The 26,844-nt window shown below is 37.9% G+C and overlaps 1 protein-coding gene across 8 annotated transcripts in view; it reads left to right on the top strand.

Moving 5' to 3' along the window:
- SMYD3 (SET and MYND domain containing 3) overlaps nucleotides 1–26,844 on the top strand; it is a 783,945-nt gene that overhangs the window by 27,833 nt on the left and 729,268 nt on the right. For 3 of the 8 annotated variants that reach the window (XM_023549332.2, XM_064276779.1, XM_064276780.1), the window contains one exon: nucleotides 23,389–23,475. The exons of 1 other annotated variant lie outside the window; for it this stretch is intronic. In XM_023549332.2, coding sequence (XP_023405100.2) covers nucleotides 23,389–23,475 — 87 coding nt within the window. Of the gene's footprint in view, nucleotides 1–21,064; nucleotides 21,167–23,388; nucleotides 23,476–26,844 lie in introns of those variants that run through there. 4 more of the 8 variants (XM_064276777.1, XM_064276778.1, XM_064276776.1 and 1 more) reach the window with 2 other exon arrangements.

Raw genomic sequence — 26,844 nt, 5'->3', positions numbered from 1 at the left:
TACCCCTGAGTAATTACCTTCATGAACCTCCTTCCCAAACTAATCTCAACCTATAATGCTAACCATAAACCTTGTTTTGAATTTGACCCCTCCCCCCAAAAAGCAAAGTAGTCAAATTCTGTCATAAATATCTATATAAAATATCTATAATGAGAGAACCCTGGACAGATTTATATGGTAACAATGCCTTATTAATGATGACCATGTTTTCCACAATAAGAGTCAAAATCCATGTCTGAAACTGGTCACATTTGAATTTGCGACTATTTTGGGAAAGATTTGTGCCTGTTCATCTCATTAAAAACAACTCATGGCAACCCCATGTGTGCAGAGTAGAACTGCTCTTCAGGGTTTATTTTTTGGGAACATTTTATTGTCATTTAGGCAAAAGTTTACAGAGCAAATTAGTTTCCTGTTCAACAATGTATACATAGCTTGTTTTGTGACTTTGGTTACAATCCCCTCAATGTGACAACACTCTACTGACTTCCTCTGTGGGTTCCTTGTTTCCATTTGCCCAGCTTTCCTGCCCTTTTTTGCCTTCTGAACTTTGCTTCTAGGCAAATGCTGCCTTTTTGGTCACCTGCGGTTGATTGTTCTGAAGTGCACCTTCCTAGTGGATGTTATTGTTCGCTTTATAGGCCTGTCTATTGTTGGCTGAGAGGTGACCTCCCGGAGCGAGTTCAGTTCCAAGTTTTTTTTTTTTAAGGGCCATAGTCTCAGGGGTTCCACCAGTCTATCAGACCAGTAAATCTGGTCTTTTTTTTTTTTTATGAATTTAAGTTTTTTTCTACATTTTTTTCTCACTCTGTCCAGGACCTTCTATTGTGATCCCATCCGAGCAGTAGGTAGTGGTAGCCAGGCACCATCTAATTCTTCTGGTATCAGGCTAGTGGAGGTTGTGGTTCGTGTGGTCCCTTAGTCCTTTGGACTAATTGTTTCCTTGAGTCTTTGATTTTCTTCATTCTTCTTTGGTCTGGATGGGAAGAGACTAATAGTTGTATCTTAAATGGCCGCTTGCAAGCTTTTAAGACCCCAATTGCTACTCACTAAGGTAGGATGTAGAACATTGTATTTGTGGACTATGTTATGCCAATTGACCTACATGTCACTTGAGACTATGGTCCTAAGCCCCCAAGTAGCACTTCAGTCCCACGAGGTGTTTGGTTATAGCTGAGAAGTTTTCATGACTGTGCCCCCTGTGTGTTTTATTATGTACATGAATGTATTTGCAGTATATAAGAATATGTATGTAGAAATGTCCACTGCCAAACCTACATATGCTCATGGGTGAACTATCATGCACCATCCCACACCTGTTCAGCTTGTATTTGTGGCTATGTATCTACTCAAATTATTGTCGGTTATTACTGTTTTTTCAGGGTTGTATATATAATAGTAATAGTGTTTACCGTTGTTGTCTATTACTCTTGCCTATGTCTCAGTGTCTTCCTTTGCCTTGGTCATGTAGTGCTGACTTCCCCGTATTGTGTATTGACTTTCCCTTCGCCAAAGTTAATACCTGTTTACTATCTATTTTCCTTCCCTTCCCCTCGTATCCCTGGTAACCATCATAGTATGCTTCTTTCTGTGTGTAAACCATTTCCTGACTTTTTATAATAGTGATCTCCTGCAATATTTTTCCTTTTGTGATTGACTTATTTCACTCAGCATAACATCCTCCAGTTTTGTCCATGTTGTGAGAAGTTTCACGGATTCATCGTTATTCTTTAATATTGCATAGTATTCCATTGTGTGTATGTACCACAATTTATTTATCCATTCACCTGTTGATGGGTACTTAGGTTGTTTCCATTTTTTTGCTATTGTGGATAATGCTGCAGTCTACATGAGTGTGCATATGTCTATTCATGTCACAGCTCTTTTTTCTCTAGGATATATACCTAGGAGTGGCATTGCTGGATCATATGGTATTTCCATTTCTAGCTTTTTAAGGAAGTGCCATACTTTTTTCCGCAGTGGTTGTGCCATTTTACATTCCCACCACCAGCGTATGAGAGTTCCAGTCTCCCCCCAACCTCACCAGCATTTGTTGTTGTCTGTTTTTTGATCAATGCTATTATTACTGGTGTGAGATGGTATCTCATTGTAGTTTTGATTTGCATGTCTCTAATGGCTAATGATCGCAAGCGTCTTTTTATGTATTTGTTGGCCTCCTGAATGTCTTCTTTGGCAAAGTCTCTGCTCATGTCCTATGCTTATTTTTTAATTGAATTGTTTGTCCTTTTGTTGTTGAAGTGTTGAAGATTTCTATAAATTTTAGAGATTAGTCCCTCGTTGGATATGTCATTGCCAAAAATTTTTTATAGTCCGTGGGTTCTCTTTTTACTCTTTTGGTGAAGTCTTTTGATGTGCATACATATTTATTCTTAGGAGGTCCCACTTGTCTAGTTTATCCTCTTCTGTTTGTACATTTTTATTTATGCTTGATAGTCTATTTATGCCATAAATTAGGACCCTTACGTTTGTCACTAGTTTTTCGTCCATGATCTTTATAGTTTTAGATTTTACATTTAGGCCTTTGATCCATCTTGAGTTAGTTTTTGTGTATGGTGTGAGGTAAGGATCCTGTTTCATTTTCCTGAAAATGGATATCCAGTTTTGCCAGCACCGTTTGCTAAAGAGACTGTCTCTTCCCCATTAAATGGATTTTGACCCTTTGTCAAAGATCAGCTGTCCATAAATGGATGGATTTACTTATGGGTTCTCAGTTCTGTTCCATTGGTTTGTGTGTCTGTCATTGTACCAGTACCAGGCTGTTTTTTTCCCCTAATTTTTTTTAAATTGTGCTTTATGTGAAAGTTTACAGCTCGAGTTAATTTCTCACACAAAATTTTATACACATATTATTATGTGACATTAGTTGGACTCCCTGTAATGTGACAGCACACTCCTACTTTCTACCCCAGGTTTCTTGTGTCCATTCAATCAGTTCCTGTCCCTTTCTGCCTTCTCATCCTGCCTCTGCACAGTAACTGCCCATTTGGTTTCATGTATGTGCTTGAACTAAGAATCACACTCTTCACAAGTATTGTTTTATGTTTTATAGTCCAGCCTAATCTTTGTCTGAAGAGTGGGAGTACCAGGCTGTTTTGACTACCATGACTGTATAGTACGTTCTGAGATAGGGAAGTGTGAGGCCTCCTAATTTGTTCCTCTTTTTCAGTAATGCTTTGCTGTATCCGTTGCCTCTTTCCGTTCCATATAAAGTTTGTGATTAGTTTTTTCTTCTTGTTAAAGAATGGTGTTGGAATTTGAATTGGGATTGTGTTATATGTATAGATCACCTTGGGTAGTATTGACATTTTCATAATGATAAGTCTTCCTATCCATGGACATGGTATATTTTTTCATTTATGTAGGTCTCTTTTGGTTTCTTGCTGTAGTGTTTTGTAGTTTTCTCTGTATAAATCTTTGATGACTCTGGTTAGATTTATTCCTAAGTATTTTAACTTTTTGAGGGCTATCGTAAATGGTATTGTCTTCTTGATTTCCTTTTTGAAATTCTCATTGTTAGTGTAGAGGAATCTGACTGATTTTTGTATGTTGATCTTGTACTTGCCACTTTGCTGAATCCTCCTATTATTCCAGTAGTTTTCTTGTAGAATCTCTGGAATTTTCTACAAATAGGATCATGTCATTTGCAAATAGGAGTAGTTTTACTTCTTTCTTACCAATTTGGATGCCTTTTATTTCCTTTTCTTGCCTTATTAATCTAGCTAGAATGTCCAATACAGTATTGAGTAAGAGTGGTGATAAGGGGCATCCTTGTCTGGTTCCAGTTTCCAAGGGCAATTTTTTAGTCACTCTCTATTGAGAATAATGTTGCCTGTTGGCTTTGTATATATGCCCTAATTATATTGAGGAATTTCTCTTCTATTCCTATTTTTTTGAGAGTTTTTATCAGGAATGGGTGTTAGATTTTATCAAATGCCTTTTCTGCATTGATGTGATCATGTGGTTCTTTTCCTTTGTTTTATTTATGTGGTGGATTATGCTGATTGATTTTATAATGTTGAACCATCCTTGCATACCTGGTATGAATCCCACTTGGTTATGGTGTATTACTTTTTTTTGATATGCTGTTAGTTTCTATTGGCTAGGATTTTGTTGAGAATTTTTGTGTCTATGTTTATAAAAAAAATAAATTATTTATTTTTTTATGTTTATGAGGGATATTGGTCTATAATTTTTTTTTTAGTGGTGTCTTTGCCTGGTTTTGGTATCAAGGCTATGCTGGCTTCATAAATGAATTTGAGAGTATTCCATGTTTTTTTTATGTTCTGGAATAATTTGAGTAGAATTGATGTCAACTCTTCTGTAAATATGTGATGTAGATTTCTCCAGTGACGCTATCTGGGCCAGGGCTTTTTTTTGCTGGGAGTTTTTTTTATGAATTCTTTAATTTCTTCTTTTGTTATGTGTCTGTCCAAATTTTCTACCTCAGTTTGTGTTAGTTTAGGTAGGTGGTGTGTTTCTAGAAATTTGTCCACTTCTAGATTCTCAAGTTTGTTGACATACAGTTCTTCATAGTATTCTGTTGTGATCCTTTTTATTTCATTTGGTTCTGTTGTATCACCCATCTCATTTCCTATTTGTGTTATTTGCACCTTATCTGTTTTGCCTTTGTCAATTTGGCCAGTGGTTTGTCATTTTTAGTCATTGTTTCAAAGAACCAACTTCTAGTCTTGTTGATTCTCTCCATTGTTTTTCTGTTTCATTTGTTTCTGCTCTAATCTTTATTTCCTTTCTTCTGCTGACTGTGGGCCTCTTTTGCTGATCTTTTTCTATTTTGTGGAGTTGTAGAGTTAGGGTATTGATTCTGACTCTTCTTTTTTGATGTGTGTGTTTATTGGTATGAATTGACCTCTGTGCACTCCTTTTGCTGTGTCCCAAAGGTTTTGGTATGTTGTGTTTTCATTCTTGTTTGATTCTAGGAATTTTTTGACTTCATTTTTTGTTTCTTCTGTTACCCAGTGGCTTTTAAGAAGTGTGTTATTCAGTTTCCATGTGCTTTTGATTTTTTCCTGTTAATTGATATCTAATTTTATAGCATTGTGATCAGAGACTATGCTTTGTATTATTTCTATATTCTGGAATTGAGGCTTACTTTGTGTTCTAGCATATAGTCTATTTTGGAGAATCATCCTTGTGCACTGGAAAAGAATATGTATTGTGCTTTTGTTGGGTGGAGTGTTCCGTATGTGTCTGTGAGATCAGGTTGGTTGACTGTGTTGTTTAGATAGTCTGTATCTTTGTTGAGTTTCTTTCTGGCTGTTCTTTCACTGAAAGTGGTGTGTTAAAGTCTCCTACCATATTGTGGAGCTGTTCATTTCTCTTTTCCATTCTGTCAGAGTTTGTTTTATGTATTTTGGAGGTCTGTCATTGGGTGTATAAATATTTATTACGGTTATGTCCTTTTGGTGGATTGACTCTTTAATCATTATATAATGCCCTTATCTCTTAAGCTGGTTTTTGCCTTATAGTCTGTTTTTGTCAGAGATTAATATTGCCACTCCTCTTTTTTGGTTACCATTTGCTTGATATATATTTTTCTATCCTTTGATTTTCAGCTTTCTAAAAAAATCTTTGGGTCTAAAAAGATGTGTCTCTTGTAGGCAGCATGCTGATTGGTCATTTTTTTTTTTTTTAAATACATTCTGTTTCTCTTTGTCTCTTGGCTGGTGCCTTTAATCCATTTACATTCATGTAATTATCAGTAGGTATGAATTTACTGCTGTCATTTTGTTTGCTTTTTTTTGTGATATTGATGGTTTCTTTGTTGCATATACTTGGCTGAATCTTACTGCTTATGGGTTTTCATTTCTTCTCTTGCTGTTGATTTTGTGTTTACTGAGTCTTTGTGATTTTCTTTTTTATTTTGGTGAGTATGTTTATTAATTTTCTTTGTTATTACTCTGAAATTTACTTTTATCTTCTTAAGTTTAAAGCAGTCTGTTGTATGTTGAAATCCCTTTGACTTCCTCTTCATATGGAAGTTCTGTAACTGTACCGTATATCCCCCTTTTTATTTCTACGTTGTTGTCCTTTATAGATTAATGTCTCTGATTCCCTGTTTTATGTTTTGTAACTTTATTTTGTTTTTGAAAATTCTTTATCTGGATGATGTTGTCATTAATGTCAGTTTGTTGTCCGATGTTGGTTCTCTGTCTGAAGGACTCCCATTAGTATCCTTTGTAAGGTTGGTCTGGTTTTTACAAATATCCTTAATTTCTGTTTATCTGGAAGTGTCCTGGTTTCACCATCATATTTAAGAGACAATTTTGCTGGATATGTAATTCTTGGTTGGCATTTTTTTCTTTCAGGATTTTATACATGTCATTCCATAGCCTTGTTGCCTGCATGGTTTCTGCCAAGAAATCAGAGCTTCATCTTACTGATTCCTTTTTGAAGATAATGTTTTGTTTTTCTCAAGCTACTCTTAGGATTCTTTCTTTGACTTTGGTTTTGGTGATTTTCTTTTGGGGTATATCCTATATGGGGCTTGTTGAGCTTGAATGGATATCTTCTTTCTTTCATGATATTAGGCAAGTTTTCTGCCAGCAAATTTTCAAAAATTTTCTGTTTTTTTTTTTTTTGCTTCTTCTTGTTCTGGAGTTTCAATCATGCGTACGTTATTTTTCTTGATTTTATCTCCCATAACTCTTATACTTTCTTCATTCTTTGTTCTGATTGCTCCTCTAACAAATTAGTATCAAGGAATTAGTCCTCTGTTTTACTGATTCTGTCTTTCATTGATTCAGTTCTACTCCTTTGTCCTTCCATTGAGTTACCTGTTTCAGAAATTTTAGTATTGCTCTTCCAATTTCTAGTGGCTGTTTTTTGTATGGTTTTAAAGTGTCGGTTTTGTCATTTTGTTCTCATGTTGTTCTCCTGAATTCTAGTAGAGTTTTGTCTGTGTCCTCCTTAGTTTTGTCTGTGTTTTCCATGATCTCTTTGAGGATCATATATATGTCCTTTGAATTCCTTATCAAGTAGCTTGATTACCATTTCTTCCCCAGGAATGTTTTCTGGTCCTTTATTTTGGTTACTTGCTTGAGCCATCTTACGCTATTTCTTTTTATGATTTGATATTGTCTGTTGTCTTTGAGGCATTAAGGTATTGTTATAATTATTTATTAATGGTGTATTTGTTTCCTTCCTTCTGATTTTTTATTTTGTTTTGATATATCTGGGTTGACGTGGATTGCGTGCTATGCTGGTCTCTGGTCTGGCAGCACTGGAATGTTCACCACCTATCTCCAGGTGACTAGGGCAGCGGGTGGTAGTGTGAGTGTGTGGTTCTCTGTTGATTGTGTGGGGCAGCTGAAGGTGGGTAGGGAGTCGGAGGGTTGGGGAGTATGCTCCTCTGGTCACTGGTTGAGGGTGCCAGGGCACCTTTCACTGGCTGCAGCGAGCAGTTAGGACCTGGTCCCAGCCAAGTGCAAGGGGGTTGTGCTGCCTGGAATCCAGTCTGGTGGGGGATCTCTTGCTGATGCCCTGGATCTATCACTTTGTCTGTACCACCCACCCTAATGGTCAAGAACTGCCACTGATGAGTGGTCCTGCCTCTGGGTCTCAGTGCCCTCCCTGTTCTGCAGACTCCAGGAACTGTGGAGCTCTTGCCCCCCTTCTTGTCCTTTTCTTCCTTAGACCCAGTTTATGTTCTACTCCCCTTGGTTTACTCCAGGCATATCTGCACAGCTTCTCTGTCTCCTGGGGGACATTCTGTGAAGTTGCCCTCCTGTGCTTCTCTCCCAGGATTGCTGCTTGGTTTCTCTCAAGATGGCTGCACTGGGCCAGACTGGCTGGCTGGGCACCTCTGCTCCATGTTTGACCTCCTTCACTGTTTTCATTCAGTTTCTTTTTCTAGTTGGTGTTCCAACTAATTCTTTATCCTTCCATTTGATGCCCAGAGTTTCAGGACTCTCATCTGAGTCTATTTCACTTAGTTTCTGAGGTCTTTGCTGTAGAGGGTCAGCATGGTACAGCTAACTAGTTCACCATCTTGATTCCTCCCTCTCCATAGGGTTTTCATGGCTGTGACCTTTTGGAAGCAGATCCCCAGGCCTTTCTTTGCATTAGTAGCTGAGTGCTTAACTGTACCACCGGGGCTGCCTTACAAGGGGATTTATTACTGCAAAAGATTTTGTGCAAATGCTTTTTCCCTCCTAGTTTTTGCTATGATAATTACTTGGTAAAGTGAAAAAAATGTGATCATGTGGGGTAATCTTTTCTCTTTCATTCCAAACATAGGACTTGAATGGTCCCTTTCTCAGCTCAGCACAGTTATATTTCAAAACAGTTAATGAAAGGCACCTACCTATGTGATAAACATCTTAGACATTTATTTTAAAAATAAAAACTGACAAAGTAAAACCATTATTTTACTTTTTTTAAAACAGTAAAACCAAGAAATTTTTAAAAATAATATGGTGTTTTCAGTGAAAGTTTATGCAGTAAGTCAGGTTCCCATTTGACAATTTCTATACAAATTGTTCAGTGACATTAGTTTTATTTTTCAAAATATGTCAACATTCTCTTTGTGTTCTAGCTGTTCCATTTTTCAGTACTCCAGTTTTCCTGCCCCCTTATCTTCTCATCTTTGCTTTAGAGTAATTGTCGACCTTTTGGTCTTATATAGGTGCTTTTTTAATGGGGTACCGTACTCAATGGGTAACATCCTTTATTTTGTGTGCCAATCTGTTATTTCGCTAAGAGGTGACCTCAGGTGATAGTTTCAATTCAGGGTTTAAAGAGTATCTTAGGGTGATAGTCTCAGGGAGTCCTTTAGTTTCAACTTGTCCAGTAAGTCTGAACTTTTTAAGAATTTGAGTTCTGTTCCATGTTTTTCTCCCAGTTTATCAGTGTTAGTCTATTGAGGCCCTGATCAAAAGAGTTGGTAGTGGTAGCCAGGCACCAATACATTTCTTCTGATCTCAGGGTAGATGAGAAGAGCGTTTGCTTTTTAAAGTTAACTTGACAGTTTACTACCTTACACATGGCTATTCCATGCTTGGTTTTAAAGAGTTAATGGCATTTATAATTCTAGGTAGTATTGATTTTTTTTATTCATTAGTTACTTTGCAAATCATGTCAGGGAGTCCTCTGGTTGTTGTTTGTTAGCCTTTGAGATAAAAATAAGAGAAACCAGACAGGAAAAAGACTGATACATTGATAGATTTGACTACGTAAAAGTTAAAAATATCTGTATGTCAAAGAATCTTCTTACAATGGAAAAGTCAAGAAACAGAGGAAAATATTTGCCACATGAAAAAGGCTCATGTTCTTAATATATAAAAGTCATTCATAAATTAATAAGAGAAAATGACTTACCTATGAGATAATACCTGCTTCCTGGTATTTTTTTTCCCCCTTCTCTCTTTGTATCTGTCTTTGAACAATTGTGATCTTTAGTTTTCTTCGTGGAGAGATTCTCTTCTAATTCACAGGTTCTCAACATTGACTACACATTGCAAGCACCTGGTAGTTTTAAAATATACTGATGCATGGGTCCCACCCCAGAGATTCTGATTGGATTGGCTTAGAGTATGGCTTGAGCATGGACATTTTAAAAGCTCCCCAGGTTATTTTAATGTGTAGCCCGGACTGACAACTACTGTCTTTCTTTTCCATCTTAAGTGACTCCCCTCTCTGAATCTGTATATATAGTCCAGGGCTAAGGTGAAATTGCCACGGCTGGGTTTACTCAAGCTACTTATGAGATCCATAAATAACTCTGTGTGTTGAATTTTAAAGGACTTTACATTTTTACATTAGCATAAGAATATTCATATTTAAATAATTGTCATATACATAGTAGGCATGTATTATGTTGAATTTTTAATCAGAATGGTTGTGATGTTTCTCAAATTAATTTTAGGAGGATATCAAAAGTTAATTTTTGTTACCCTTTTTCAACTACTGTATTTACCTGTGTTAGAAAGTAAATGTTAATTACAAAGACTTAATGTTGTACAGGTGATCAAGAAAAGAGAATGCTTGTATATCTAGAGAATAGTTTCTCTGAGCAGTTTAATTTTTTTAGTTTTTGACTGTATAATATTGGATATTCAGCTTAGGTGGTGAAAAATTAATCATTTTACAAAAGACTTTTTTTTAAGTCTATGTATCAGTGATTTTCACCTTCGTACAAATTTACCTGTGGAGTTTTTAAAAATACCTAGTTGATGTCTGGGCCACATTCTTAAAGAGCCTATAATTTTTTAAACGTTCCATGGTTCTGATACATAGCCAGGATTGAGAACCTTTTGGAAAGGAGGGGGGAGGGGAAGACAAACATGATATTAGTCAAATAAATGATATAGAGAATAACTAATAGGGAAATTCATATAGATTGTGCAACAGACCAACAATGCAGCATTGTTTGTGGAGGAGGTTGTAAGAGATACAGATTACAAAATACAGAGGACCTTGACAATCAGGCTAAAGAATTTGAACTTTATTTTGTAGGTATTGAAGAGCCCAAAAAGATTTTTGAGTACATAGAATTATGACAGTTTGTGCAGGAGTGCTGGGTTGGGTGAATTTTGTGACTGGGGAGAAGTGGTAGAAGACTGAAGAGGAAGATTCCAGTTAAGAGAAAATTTGCTCTACTCTCAAGGCCTACACTAGGAGGAGGGTGGCAGGGGCCGGAAACAAAACAAGACTTTCTGAGAGAAGAGATGACCCAGTTTGTTGACTGATTAAAGGGTAACAAAGGACTGAAGGATGAGTGCAGGGTTTTGAGCTAGAATTGTTGGACTAATGGTGATACTACTCCTGTTTGAAGTCACTGGTGTGGATGAGACCTCCACTTAGTGAGTTCCCACACAGCAAACTCTGGTGCTGCTGAGAACCAAGCTTAAGAAAAGTCATGGACTGGGAGACAAGATAAGGCTGTAAGTTAATAGTTCCCTTCTTTTGGCCTCATTTTTACTATCTAGGTGAGTGGGGTAGTTTAATCTCTCTGAGCCTCAATTTTACCTTTTTTGAAATGAAGAGGATTTGAGACAAAGCGATCGAATGATTTCTGACATTCTTTTTTAGACTTCCTACAAATTCTTGAGACAATTTATTTCTGTACTTGAGGGGCATCTTGCTAGGGTTAAAGCTGCTTTTATATATATATATATATATATATATATATATATATATATATATATATTCCATTTTATTACAACTTTACTGGGATACAATTCACCATTTAAATTCAATTCAATGGTGTTTAGTAGAGTTGGGCAACCATCACCATAATAAATTTTAGAACATATTAACCACCCCTAAAAAGAACTTTACCTTAAGTCTGACTTCTACCCTAATTAAACAAAGGAAAACGTTAGAATTGAAACTTTAGTATCTTTAGGGTCTTTAGTATCTGTCTTGGAAACCCTGGTGGCGTAGTGGTTAAGAGCTATGACTCTAACCAAAAGGTAGGCAGTTCGAATCCACCAGGTGCTCCTTGGAAACTCTATGGGGCAGTTCTACTCTGTCCTGTAGGGTCACTATGAGTCAGAATTGACTTGATGGCAACAGGTTTGTTTTTTTTGGTTTAATATCTGTCTTACAATCAACCGCGTTCACACAGAGCCCTCAAGGAGTCACTTTTCAGTTCAAGTTGGCGCCTTGCAATCCTGAACCACTAGATGGCAGTGTGGGAATAAGGTAGGAAAAATGGCTGGAGGAATTTATGTCAATTTTTAAAAACAGACTGAACACAATTACATCTATTTGTAGTAGTAGGTGTAGTTGTTATCCAGGCACCCTCCAAGGACCATAGATTGAAAATCTCCTATTTGAGGATTCTGCTAATGCAGCATATTGTCTTTCAGTTGACCATGCTTTCCAGCCACCTAAACCTACCCGCACATTCCTGTCTTGTTTCTGTCATTTTCCTTATTCCCGATATATATGGGAATCAACTGCTCAAGTCTTCAAACTTTTTTTTTTTTTTCATTTATCTTCGTGTTGCAGTACTTCCTTGGGTCTTTTTCCATCTTTTCCTTTTTCCTCCCAACCACAAGCCATGGACATTCTTTAAGACAGTGGTTCTCAACTTTGGAAGTACACTGAAATCACCTGGGGAACTTTTAAAGCTCCTGGTGCTCAGGCTCCACTCATGACCAATTAAATCAGAATCTCTGGGAATAGGACCCAGGCATCGCTAGTTTTAAATCTCTAATTGCCTATTCAGTACTTACCTACCTTTCTTTATCTTCTTTGCAGTCCATAAAAAATGAACAAATTTAAGTAGTTCCACTCTAAGTTCATAATATTTCAGCCAGATGCCACATACTCTCCCAGATGGTATACAAATTTTGACTTTTTTTTTTTCCTTCTAGATTGCCTATTACTAGGTCTTACCTGGATATGTCACTTTCTTTCCTCCATTCCCCAACCGGGAGCCATGGCATGGGAATGGAGGAAAGGCTACCATCCTAGAGTAGATTCTCATTTCTGTCAATGCCTTCCAGCCAGATACCCCAAGGAACATACCTGTAGTTGAAAAAAGTTGGGTTTATTAACTCATAATGAGGGAACTGACACCACGGGGAGCTGTGGAGTATCTCAGTAAGAGACGTTAGAAGGGATTTCTTACAGGATTAGACTTGCATTAGGTGATTGTGGGGAGAATTCAAAGAAGAGCTTTGTTTTGGATTGAATGCTGTGAGGAATGGAGATAATTCTGTGACTGGGCATCTTAATAAACATTACCCAGTAAAGAAACAGGAGCCATTGAGAGCATTCACAGTGGGGGATGTTTGATCATTCCTGTAGCTTGAACAATGTTCGTGTTTTGTTTGTGTTGAGGCCTAATTATGGAGTGGTCTTATTTATTTTTTCCCATCATGGTCACAGACTGGCCTTCTCTGTGGCTAGTGCTTATGAAATCGTGTTTAACAAGAAAACACCATAGCCTAGCCCTGAGTGCCCAGCCAGCGCCCGGCAATACCGGGTCAGGCCCATGGTGCCAGGCCAGCTTTGGCTGTTACGGGCAGCTGTTCTCTCTCTCACTACCTTTATAGATTATGTCAGCTGTTTCCTAGCTGATTATACCTGTCTGTAGATCCTCTCCACTTCAGCCTGTTTTGTGAAGTGCTGCCAGTTTAGTCTTCCTGAAATATCTCTTTAATGACCGATTCTTAGCTCATCAAGCGTAAGTAGTGGTCCTCTCTAATTTGACTCAACTCTGGCCAACTTTATCTCCCAGATTGCCCTTTGTTTTAGTCACACAGGTTTCCTCATTGCTCAAGTGCTCTCACCTTGATATTTTCCCTTGTGTTATTTTCTTTACCTGCAGTACTGTCTCTGCCTGGAGGCATTCCCAGACCTGGGTTTTTATCCTCAGAAGCGGCACTTGTTAATTGTGTGACTTTGGGTGACGACTTAATTGCTCTGAACTTGGTTTTCTTCATTTCTGAACCCTACCTCTCAGGATTATTCCATGGATTAGAAGCAATAACACATGTAAAAGTGTTTGCTGTACAGCAGTTACTCATACTTAATAAATGTTCTTTCCTCGCTCTACTTCTCACAGATTTCCTTCCGTAATCTGCAGCATTTAGTTCGTGTGTGAGTTGGAATTGACTCGATGGCAACGGATTTGGTTTTTTTGGTTTAGATACCAGTACCAGTCACTGTGGAGTCCATTCTGACTTAGGGTGACCCCATACGTGTCGGAGTAGGACTGTGCTCCATAGGGGTTTTAGTGGCTGACTTTGGAAGTAGATCGCCAGGCTTTTCTTCTGAGGCACCCCTGGATGGACTTGAACCTCCACCCTTTCAGTTAGCAGCCAAGCATGTTAAGTATTTGCATTACCCAGGGACTCCAGTGTTACTGAATTCAGCTCTTAATTATATATACTTCATATTACTAGGTTTTGTTAGTTTTTCCCTTCTGGTTTTAGCCTCCTTGAGGACAGAGACCTCATCTTATTTTTCCATGCTTTCCCAGAGCATAGAGCAGTGCTGAGTGCCTAAGAACTATCAGTAAGCATCTGAATGTCTGAGATTTGCAGGGCTATCAGAGCCTCGTAAAACTGTAGTGCCTACAGATACAATCTGTGACATTTTTTCTGATACTTTTTGAAACTTTCCCTATTTTATCGTCATTCTTGGTCAGCTGGTACCACTGGTTAGGAGAACTAGTGTACTTTGGGCCAGAGGCAGAATTCTTAGTATCAAAACTAATTCTAAATAGTCATCAAAAATGGTTATATCAAAGTAAATATTGATAGATGAGTAATTCATCTATAAAAATTAACAAAAAAAAAGATTAAAACTCAAATAATGCAAATTTTAAACACCAATGTGTTTTGACTTTCTACCACACTCAGCCTATTCATACTTGAGTTGCATTTTAAGTGATTATTTAAACAGCTATTTATAATTTTCAATATTGGCCTTTTACTTCTTTGTATTTTTGAATTCCACAACATAATGAAGCTCTCTGATGGACTTATTCTTTTTTCCTAAAGATTTTTAGAACACCAGCTTCTTTCTCTAGGTTAGTCTTAAATGTCTGATAAAACAAATTTTCCTTCTGTTCTTTTTCTTTCTTTTTAGTTTTTAAATATTGGGCATCTTAACTCTAGACTTCTCTGTGCTCATTCATAAAACAGGGGTAGTACCTGTCTACCTCATGTGATCTTCACGAGGATTCCTTGAGAATGCGTAGGATGGTGCCTGGAACATTGCAGTGTTTCTCAGTGTGGCCCTCCATTCACCTCTGTCAGAATTACTAATTAGAAATGTGTTTTTCTGTGCCTCTCCTCAGAATCCCTAGTACTTCAGGCACAAAAACCTACATTCCTAAAAAGCTGCCTAAGGAGCCTGGGTGGCACAGTGGTTAAGCGCTTGGCTGCTAACCAAAGGTCAATGAATCGAACCCACCAGGCACTCCCTGGGAGAAAAGACCAGGCAATCTGCTCCCATAAAGATTGCAGCCTAGGAAACCCTATGGGGCAGTTCTACTCTGTCCTATAGGGTCTCTCTGAGTCGGAATTGACTTGATGGCGCGCAGTACCAACAACAACGAGCTCCATGGGTGATACTGATGTCCACTAGATTTTAAGACCTGCTTACTTAAAGGACAGAGACACATTCCTTTCATATTGTACCCTCTGCCTACTTTATTGATCTTTTGGGGACTAAAATTTGAGGACATTATAGCCAAGTCAGTATTAGGTGAATGTCCAGCAGTTGTCAGTAATGGCCTGCTTAGAGCCTTTCTTCTGTTTCTCAGCTTAGCTAGGACTTTTCCTCAGACAGGTTCACCTTCTTCTGTCTTTGCTTTTTGACTGAATTTCCTGAACTTGCCCTTTTTATATCACTGATCTGTAGTAAGGTTTTTTTCAAGCTGGCAGGTGCCTCTACAAGTTTCTTTTAAAATGCCTGGACTTACTTTGCATGAAATAATCCATGTGATAACTATTTTTTAAATCATTAATTTATCAGTCCAGGTCAAATAAATGGATTCAGTTATAATCTGTGGTCCAACCTTTAATGAATAGAATATGCAATACACTTGGTGAAAATCGATCTATTGAGTGGTTAAATGATTCATGTGTGCATAGGAGATGTTAAAAGAGAAGTCAGTGGAGCCTAAGCTAGAAATGGAGAATGGGTTCCACAGCAGTACACTTACTCCCTGTATAACTACTTTTCTTCCATTTTGAGACATATCCTAATTTTTCCCTTTTCTTTCTACAGATGAAAAAATTACCCTAGTGCCCCAGTTTATGTGGGGCGGTACTCCCTTCGCCGTGTACTCATAGCATACATCTTTTATTTCAGTTACCACTTTGTATTCTAGTTACTTATTTGGATCAATATTTAATAAATAATTTTTTGTCTTCTCTGGAAACTCTTAGATGTAGGAACTGTGTCTTATAGTACCACCAATATCTACCAATTCTGACCGTTCTCCCTTGCTTATGTAAATTAAGTCTTCAAGTATAGTTCTATGCCATATTTCCTTCATTTTTCTTTTAATGCAAGTAGATAATTTAATTTGTTATCTTGGAGACTGATTGACCTTCTACCTTCCTTATAGGTCCAGTGACCAACCATTTTGAACAGTGTTTGCTCCTCTATTTTCTTTGCTTTAAATGTTGTAATTAGGAGAACTGCAACATTGCTTTGCTTCGATCATTGATGAGAATGAGTATGATGTGTGGATTACTTTTTGGGGGGGAATATTACTTTTTTTTTTTTTTTTAATTGTGTTTTAGGTGAAAGTTTACCCAGCAAATTAGATTTCCAGTTAACAATTTTTATACAACCTGTTCCGTGACATTGGTTACAATTTTCACATTGTGTCAGGGATATTACTCTTAATTAGTATTTATTTATCTATTTGTCTATGCTGTCTTGTGAAAAGTAGCACTGTGCTTGGAGTAAGAAGTCTTAGGTTCAAGCTCTGGTTCCATTATTTGTCAGATTTGTGACCTTGGGCAGGTCACATAATCTCTGGAGTTCCACCTTTCTCATCTACAGAATGCGGGTGATCATTCCTAAGGATTCCAGGGAAGATCAAATGAGCTAATATACTAAAGCATTATGTAAATATGATGCATTATCATACTCACCACCCTCATCCCTGAAATGAGGATTTAAGAGATGAAAGATGAACTAACTAGATCAAGAGTTGGAATTGGAATTTGGTTTTTCTCTTTTTGGCTGAGAGATTCCCAAGTTAGTGTGGCTACTTATAGAAAAATATCACCTATGATGTCTGTTGGGTAAGGAATCATTACTAACCCTCGTAGAGGAATTTGAACCTGTTAATATGCATGTTGTATCTGTCGAGGAGCTTTGTTATCAGATGGACTCTGGTTCAGACTTGGGCTATGCCATTTATTAATTGTATGAGCCTGGATAACTACTAGCAGAGCTTTAGTTTCCTCACTGGTAAAAAGAGGTTAGTAATAATAATAAAAACACCTGCTCTGCAGGGTTAGTGAAAGGAACAAATGAGATAACCTGTGATACAAGTATCCAGCCTTGTGCACAATGACTGGGGTATTGTAGGTGATTGATAAGTAAGCAGTAATGATAACCATAATCAATAGAGAAGATGGTTATAGTTAACACTTACGGAATACTTGTTATGTTTCAGGCATGAGGCCAAGTGCTTTATATGCATTGTCTCATTTAATCTTGCAAAATCTCATGAGGTCTCTACAGATATTCTTATTATTCCCATTTATGGATAAGGAAACTAAATTTTAGAGAAGTTATAGCTTGCCAAGTTATACAGCTAGTACTGAATGCAGAGCCCATGTCTTTGTTATTAATTAAGGTTTTTCATTCCTGTGGGAAACTTGTCAGATGTCAGCAGTAATTATACATTCTCTGGTGCTAGAAAGTTAGTAATAAAATAGAACTCTTTTAGAGATTAGAAAAAATGTACAGATGAGATTTTATTTGTAAAATCCTCTCTGGTAATTTGTAGCTGTCCTATAATTTATAGATTTAGGTCGAAGTGATTTATGTTTTCCTCAGTATCTTTAAAAAGTCTATTACAAAAAAGAAATGGTAAACTTATTAAAAGATGAAGCAGTATTTTGGAATTAACCACAGAATTACTTGGATTACATTGAGATTTGTTTTCTTTTTATCAGAAAGGCTCAAATAGCAGAGTGGTTGAGAGAGAGAGATATTGATTACAGTATTTTCTGTGAATGCTCATTGCTAGTAGTTTTTTTTTTTTTTTTTGCTGTGCTGTGCCATCTTAATTGCTCCATGCTCTTGTAAGCCAGCTGATGAGAGAGCCACAGTTGTGTCAGAGAACATACTTATACCGTCCCCTCCTTTCCTTAAACAGCTCTTAAGCCTTTAGGTCAGAAATAGAGACAGCTTAGTGGCAATTCTTCCAAAGAAGTTCTTCAGTTTTATTTTTAGAGACAGAAGTCTTAGATTTGCACGCACCAGCGCTTTGCAAAATGTTATGTATTTAAGGGAAAGAGGAGCATGTCTCTGGGGACTCAGGTCAGTATTTTGATAACATCTCTAAAATTCAGTTTCCTAATCCATAAAATGAGACTAACAAGAGTATCTAAAGAGATCTCATGAGATTTTGCAAGATTAAATGAGATAATGCATGTAAAGCACTTGGCCTCACGCCCGAAACCTAACAAGTATCTCGTAAGTGTTAACTGTCATCATCTTCTGTATTGATTATGGTTGTCATTACTGCTTATTAGTCAATCACCAACAGTGTTCCAGGCATTGTGCGCAATGCTGGGCACTTTTATAAATAACCCGTTGCCGTTGAGTCGATTCCGACTCATAGCGACCCAATGGGACAGAGTAGAGCTGCCCCACAGGGTTTCCAAGGAGCGTCTGGTGGATCCGAACTGTCAACCTTTTGGTTAGCAGCCGAACTCTTAACCACGATGCTACCAGGGTTTCTCCTTTTACTATAGGTTATCTCATTTGCTTCTTTCACCAGCTCTGTAAGGTAGGTGTTTTTTTTTATCAAAGGGTTTCCAAGGAGCGGCTGGTGGATTTGAACTGCCGACCTTTTGGTTAGCAGCTGATCTCTTCACCACTGTGCCACCAGGGCTTCATTTTGATATTAGTCTTAAAATATACTTTCATGCTATGAATGACAACTTGAGATAAAATGATGCTGGCAGTATCATAAGGGCTGTTCTTTTCACTGCCATTCGTATGACTCCCTATGTAATGCTCTTTGATGTTTCGCTTGAGTTAATGTGAATGTTTTATGGGAATACCAGATTTCAAGGACTTATTAACAGCTTAACTCTTAGTTTAATGTTAAAGAACATCAGCTGAGGTATACGTATCATCAAGGGGGAAAGTCTGCTTCGCTTACTTTAACTTTGGTAACTTAAAAAGGGACATTAAAAAAAAAGCCATCTGGGTGCAGTAGAAAATCAGTTTTGTTGCTGCGAACAGTAATCCTTTCTAAGTCTGCAACTGGGTTTGGTTTAGGTTCAAAAGGGGGGCAGATGAGATCACCCTGGCGGTGTAAGGACATATGGCCCAAGTCAGAAGAAACCTGAAATTTGAGGGTCACTGGTTTTATCCCTTTGGGAAATCTACTTGTAACCATAGAATCTTGGGAGTAAGAGGTTCCCTGGTCCATCCTTGCCTGTGGTGCAGTGTTTTTCTCTCTTGCTTCCTGACTGGTGGTTTTCCAGGTTCTTATTGGACAGTCCCCCTGACTGAGAAGTGTATAGCTTTGATTTCCCTGCATCTGAAATTAGGGCAGTAAGTGTTTCTCACTGTATCTTAAGTTGCCATGTTTATAGAACTTGTAACCTTAATTTTATTTATCAAAATTATGTGTGTATTAGCTCAGGGACTGGTCATTGGTTTAGAAAAAAAGCACTGTGTTGAGATTGAGTAACTATTTGTCCCCCGATAAGTGAGCGGCTCTCTGGAACCTCTGAGTAAGGATTGTGTAGCATCCAACTTGGCTGCTAATCTGAGATAGAGGGTTTGTACTTGGCCCCAGTCTGGGCCAGAAGAGGGAGTAGGGTGGCTTCCATCAGCCATTGTAACTGTGAAAAAAATCTGGGAGATTAACGGTTTGTGCCACATGGATGCTAACATTGGTGATGGATATAAAGTGAGAATAAATATACATATTAAATCAGTTTATAGGAGTGATAAGTGCCTAATATGTATCTGTAACATTGAGAATATATCAGTTGGGAGGGCTGCCATTGCTTTACACAAAATGTCCTTAGTGTAAAGATCATACGCCCTGGGCTGACCCACTGTGTCACCTCTCACAGCAACCTGAGAATCATTTTGGTGATAGAAAATACAAAATTATTTTTGCTGTGTATTGCCATCTTGTAAGAGAGCTGATGAGAGAAGCACAGGTGTATCAGAGAACATAATTACATCTCCTTTCTCTTGGAAAGGCATATCTGAATAGATGGGTGTTTAGCCTCATGTTGCTAAGATTTTTGAAACATTTTAATGAAGTAAGAAATGTGTTGATAATCATTGAAGCTAGTGGGTGAATACATGAGGATGCATTCTAATTTAGTTCTTTGTATGTGTTAATGTTTTATTGTAGGAAATGTTCAATTAGAAGTGCTTTAAATCTGTGTGTGCTTTAAACCGAAAATCTCATATGGAGCCTCAGGAGCTGAACTGCTAACTCTTATTAGAAATAAAAGAAAGAGATTTGAATTTTCTTTTTTTAGTGAGGCTTAAAAATGAATATGCTCAGAGGCCAAATCCAAACAAGAGTCAGGGAGGGTATTTCTGGCCCACTTGACTCTAAATAATGTATTCATTTAATAAATATTTATTGTACATCTTCTGCATGCCAGTCACATTATGGGTGCTGAGGATACAGCAGGGAGCAAAACAGACAAAAATTCTGTTCTGTTCTTGGCACAAAGCCCAGCACATTACTTGCATTTTTACACCTAACCCACAGTGCCCAGCGCATGCCAGGTGGCAAGGTGAACCCTCAATAAAGTGTTAAGTGAACAACCTTATAAAATAAGTATGCTTTTTTTTTTTTCTAATTCCCATTTGACAGTTGAGGTAACTGAGGCTTAAAGAGGTAACTTACCAGATCACCCAGTGACAAAACTGGATCTTGAACTCAGGTCTTTCTGACACCCAAGCCCAAGCTACAAACCATGACACTGTGCTACCTCCAGGATCATGCATGTGTGTAGACACATCCTCTCTCACTCAAGGACACTTTTACACAGCATCTAGCTGTACTTTCAGGTGAATGTTTTGAGATGCAGTCAAAGTAAATTTTATCGTTTAAAGCATTAGTTTTTAGATATTTTGATTTAGGTTAATTTATTTTTCCTGTTTTAAGTTGTCTTGGTCTTTAGTCTTCGCTCCTGTCATAATGTTTGGAAAAAATATAACTGGGCACTTAGAACAGCACCATGTTTTCAGAGTAGGTTTTCAACAGATGTTGTTGAGATTGGAAAACCGGGATGGCCTTAGCGGTTAATCTTCTGAGTCATTTTTGTCATTAGCTACATCTGTATTTCTTAGGTTACCTGAGATTGACTTTTATTTTCCCCAGTTACCAGTTTACCAGTTGCCATCCATCAAGTCAGTTCCAGCTCATGGCGATCCGTGAGTAGAACCACTTCCCATAGAGTTTCCAGTGGCTGATTTTTCAGAAGTAAGTGAGAGGCCTTTCTTCTAAGGTTCCTCTAGGTAGGCTTGAACCTCCGACCTTTTGGTTAGCTGAGTGCGCTGTTTGCACTACCTAGAGGCTTTTCTCAGTTAGTTGATATTTCATAATGAGTTGTCTTAGTACCAGGTAGTACCCTAAGTATAGATACCTTAATGGTGTAGGTGGCTTTCGTGCTGCAGTACAGGTATAAAAAACAAAGCAATTACTGTCGAGTTGATTTTGATTCATGGCGACCCCATGTGGACAGGTATAGGCTTCTTTAAAGATCCATTCTGAGTATGGGGCATATTTAACCTCAGTTAGGCAATCAATGAAGCAATATATGGCTCAGAAGAGAAAGTCTGAGTTGTGAGCCAGATTTAAAAAAAAAGCTAGGTACAAATTCCGTCTTTTCCAGTTATTTGATCTTCAACAAGTTTCCTAAATTCCATGAGCTTTACTTTTCTCTTTTATGAAGAGGATTCTGTATTATTTATTGCAATAATAATTACTCTTATTATATGTAATTGAGTACTACATGTAAAACAAAGAATAATGGCGCAGTAAGTTTACATAAGCCTGCCCAGAGTCACTAAAGGTCAGAGCCAGAATTAAACTCTGATCTGCCTATTTCCAAAGCCTGTACTCGTATGGGTAGGTGTGCCATAATTAATTGTTCCTTTCTTACTCTTTTCTTTAAGTAGTTTCTCTAGATTTAGGAAAGAGCATTGAAATACATCATTCTAAAAGGTGATTTTAGAACATGGATTTTTTTTGAAAGGTGTGGTACCTGTTGGAGAAAGCTTTCTCATAGTTGATTTGTTATCAGTAATACTAGATTTTAATTTCCAAAGCGTAATAAATTCCTTGAGTACACTTGCTCATGTATCCCATAAGGAGAAAAAACAGAATGCAGAAAAAAAGAAAAATCTGCATAGACCTTAAAAGGGACTGTACAAGATAATTTTTAGAAACAGCTTGATTTTGAAAAAAAGAAAGAGGTTCAGATATATTTTAATGTTTGTCTAGAGTCAAACAAGGAAATTAGTTTCAATTTACGTCAGAGATGTCTTTAAATATTAGGGCCTAATGCCCGCTGTTTTTAATAGAGAAGCATGACTACCTGGAACAATTTCTTTTTGTAATCCCTCTTTTAAAAAGTTGCTGAGCTGGAGAAATCCAGAGACAGGCTGTCTTTGGCAGCTTTTTGTGGCATATTTGAGGATTGACTAGTCAAGAATTTGGTGTCTTAATGATGTATCTGTTTTTACACGTAATATTCTGTCAAATGCCAGATTGAAAAGCTTGTTTGCCAAAAAAAAAAAAAAAAAATAAGAGCTGTTTTTCTTCTGTATATTTGCATAGGGAGAGGGAAAAAGATGTTTCATCCTTAGAGTAGAAAAAAGGACATTGTACAAATCAGTGTATTTTAGGTAGGTCTTAAACTTCGTTGAAACTTTTCACATGGCTTAAAAACAGAACCTTGGTTCAGAACTTGAATTTAGGATCTAAAAGCTTGTTGGCTCAGGTCAGTAGTAAGTAAACCCTTCTTAGTGGTTAGTTAGGTGACAAAACAAAGTGGTTTAGAATCTTGAAACTGAAAGTGTGATCTTGTGGACCAGCAGCATCGATGTAAGTAGGAGATGTTTGGAGATCTAAGATCTCAGGCCCAGCCTTAGACTGACTTAATCAGAGTTTACATTTTAACAAGATCTCCAGGTAGTTCACGTGTGTATTAAAGTTTGAGAAGCACCAGTTGAGCATGAACTATGGAAATAGACTACCTGGGTTTGAATCCTGAATCACACACTTACTAGGTTTGTGACATTGGACAGTTTTTTAACTTCCCATGCCTCAGCTTCGTTATCTATAAAACAGGATAACATTGCTGTTAGTTGCCATTGAATTGATTCTGACTCATGGTGACCTCATGTGCAGAGTAGAACTGCTCTCTAGGGTTTTCAAGGCCGTGTTAGAAGCAGATCTCCAGACCTGTCTTCCAAGGCACCTCTGGGTGTTTTCAAACTGCCAACCTTTTGGCTAATAGTCTAGGGCTTAACCATGTACGTCACCCAGGACCCAATCATAAGACAGTACTGGTATTTTATGCAAATAACTATGCAAATAACGCACACCTTCTGTTTACCGGCCACACCCCCCCCACCCCCCCGCCCCCCATCCCTCGTATTTTCTTAAGTGTGCTGTACTAATTTTTTTTTTTTTTACAGCAACATGTGGAAGAGGATGGGCATGGTGGTGCTTGTGAGGGTGCCTCACGGGGTGAGGGCACTGCTGACAAACACAGAAGGCACACGGTATGTGTGTAAAAATGTGGCTATGTTTGTAATGCTTAGAGGGGTCTAGTTCATAGGAAATGCTCCATAAGTATTAGTAAAATATTGTAAAAATTTAGGGTGCAGTGCATACACTAGACACAAGATTACAGAATAAAATATCCATGTTCGTTAGAATGAAACTCACTGTTAGGTTATTGGTAAAGGTTTTATTTTTTTTTAAATATAGCTTTAGGCTCATTTACTAGTGTTATCTTTCTATATTGTATTTTCTCTATTGCCTGTCACAGAATAACAAAGTGAAATCTAGATAATTTATGACTTTTGTTTTAAGTGTGAATAAAATCAATTCAAGCTATTGCTTCAAAGTAACAACTTTTAATACACCATAAATCATTGTAAGTTTGTAGTTGAGGATTTGGCCAAAAGTACTAAAAAAAAAAAAAAAAGGCAGCCCCTTAATTATTCTGAGTAGCACAGAAAGGATCAAATTCCCTTGCTTTTCTCTCACCAACCTTGGCCCCAAGGCTTAGATCCTACCACTTACCCTTGCTGCTACTTCACTGAATTGCCTCTTAAACAGCAAGATTTGGGAAAAGAGGAAAAAGGACACAGTAGAAAGGAAGGGGGGCATGGCCAGCAGGCAGTACCACCTTTCTCTGTCTCCCCTCTCCCTCTCTAAACTTGGAACAGTTGCTGATCTTTGCTCTAAATGTTGGAATCCTCTATACATGTTGGAGATAAAAAAACAAACAAAAATCCAAGGCCTACGTTTTATAATTCTAAAAGTAGAATTAAGTTTTGCTGTTAATGATTATTTAGTATCAGCTTTTAAAGAGAGTAGTCAAGCCTCAGTTCTCCTGAGTTTTATAAGAACTGTCTAATATCGAATGTCTCTCTTATCCGGAGGTCAAAAGTATTAACGCTGAGAGCACCCTGATGTAGAATTTAGAATATCTCATTTGCTGTTCCAATTAACTTACTTAGGTGTTAACTATGATTAAAATAAGCCTTTGGCATAGCGAGTTTGAATGGCCCTATAGTTTTGAGTGGAGACGTGGGGTGGAGGAGATTTTCCTTTGTTTGATGGAACCTGCAGGCCCTCTCCTTGGCTGGAAAGCAGGGAGGTGCAAGCTGTGGGGCACTGTGACTATTATGGCTTCAGAATATGAGATGAGGAGCACAGTGGGCTACAATAGATTCTTGAAGTGTTTGTAGAGGAGCCTGTGTTGGGGAAGGCTAGTTCTGTTGTCTTAACTCCACCTCTCTCTGCCTCTTCCTCTTTCTCCCTCTCCCTCTCTTTGACTGTCTGCTTCTGTCTCTCTGCATTCAGGGTACAGGCAAATCACATCTTAAGGCTTAATATTTAATTGTTTGAATTGAACCTTAGACATTCAGCAGTAACCCATTCCATTCTTATATTAAATAAACAGACATATACCCAAAGCCTGTTGGCAAGGCCAGTGAAAAGAATTTATGAATGTTTTTAAGGGTTTTCTAACTACCAACTGGGAAGAAAAACACTTTACTAAAGGGGCTAGGCAAGCAGATGGTGATCATCTTATAACATCCTTAAGGAATATATTTAAGAATTGAGGAAAAGGAAATATTGACAAGAGTTAGAGGAACTGATATAGAGTTGCCTGTGGGTTATGTACACAAAGCCGTGTTTATAATACTTACATTTAAGGGACTTTAAGAGTAATTTTGACTATCTACAGCTTTTGCTGTCTGCACTGACTTCAAAACCAAACCCCTGCAAAGATAAGACTCTACTACATATCTATATCTTTCCTTGAGGATCTAATGGAGAAGGCGATGAGAAGAGAGAAATAACAGATACTCATGTAGGTTTAGGAAGATGAGACAACAGTCCTTTTAGATTTAAAGGACAAAATAGATTATTCCATTCATGTCTTTGCTAAACAGAACACTTTAATTTTCCAGTTATATTTCTACTCATGGAAACCCTGGTGGCATAGTGGTTAAGTGCTACGTCTGCTAACCAAGAGGTTGGCAGTTTGAATCTGCCAGGTGCTCCTTGGAAATTCTATGGGGCAGTTCTATTCTGTCCTATAGGGTCGCTATGAGTCAGCATCAACTCGATGGCACTGGGTTTGGTTTATTTCTACTCGTAATACCAGAGTACTACTCTAGAATAGAAGCCTTGGAATGGCTTGTTTTCTTTATACAGAAACTTTTCAAATACAGAATAATACTGTGAACGTGAGAAATTTAAATTAGGGTAAATAAGTAAATGGACAGTTAATGTGCTTTTTTGAAAGGGTGCCAAAGACTATTCCCAGTGAGTGATCTTCTCATTTGAAGTCGGTTTTAGTTTTATAGTCACCGTATGTTGTTGTTGTTGTTGTTAGGTGCCGTCTAGTCGGTTCCGACTTATAGTGACCCTGTGCACAGCAGAACGAAAAACTGCCTGGTCCTGAGCCATCCTCACAATCATCACTGTGCTCGAGCCCACTGTTGCAGCTACTGTGTCGATCCACCTAGTTGAGGGTCTTCCTCTTTTCTGCTAATTCTGTACTCTGCCAGGCCTGATGTCCTTCTCCAGGGACTGATGCCTCCTGACAACATGTCCAAAGTATGCAAGACGCAGTCTTGCAGTCCTTGCCTCTAAGGAGCGTTCTGGTTCTACTTCTTCCAAGACAGATTTGTTCATTCTTTTGGCAGTCCATGATATATTCAGTATTCTTTGCCAACACCACAATTCAAAGGCGTCGGTTCTTCTTCGGTCTTCCTTATTCATTGTCCAGCTTTCACATGCATGTGATGCGATTGAAAATACCATGGCTTGGGTCAGGCGCACCTTAGTCTTCAAGGTGACATCTTTCCTCTTCAAAACTTAAAAAGGTCCTTTGCAGTAGATTTACCCAATGCAATGCGTCTTTTGATTTCTTGACTGCTGCTTCCGTGGCTGTTGATTGTGGATCCGAGGAAAATGAAATCCTTGGCAACTTCAATCTTTTCTCCGTTTATCATGATGTTGCTCATTGGTCTAGTTGTAAGGATTTTTGTTTTCTTTATGTTGAGGTGCAGTCCATACTGAAGGCTGTGGTCTTTGATCTTCATTAGTAAGTGCTTCAAGTCCTCTTCACTTTCAGCAAGCAAGGTTGTGTCATCTGCATAATGCAGGTTGTTAATGAGTCTTCTTCCAATCTTGTTTCCTGTTCTTCTTCATATAGTCCAGCTTCTTGTATTATTTGCTCAGCATACAGATTGAATAGGTATGGTAAAAGAATACAACCCTGACGCACACCTTTCTTGACTTTAAACCAGTCATATCCCATTGTTCTGTCCGAACAACTGCCTCTTGATCTATGTAAAGGTTCCTCATGAGCACAATTAAGTGTTCTGCAATTCCCATTTGCAATG

This window comes from Loxodonta africana, chromosome 25, assembly GCF_030014295.1.
Source record: "Loxodonta africana isolate mLoxAfr1 chromosome 25, mLoxAfr1.hap2, whole genome shotgun sequence".
Lineage (NCBI taxonomy): Eukaryota > Metazoa > Chordata > Mammalia > Proboscidea > Elephantidae > Loxodonta > Loxodonta africana.
This window is presented reverse-complemented; position numbering and strand designations above follow the sequence as displayed.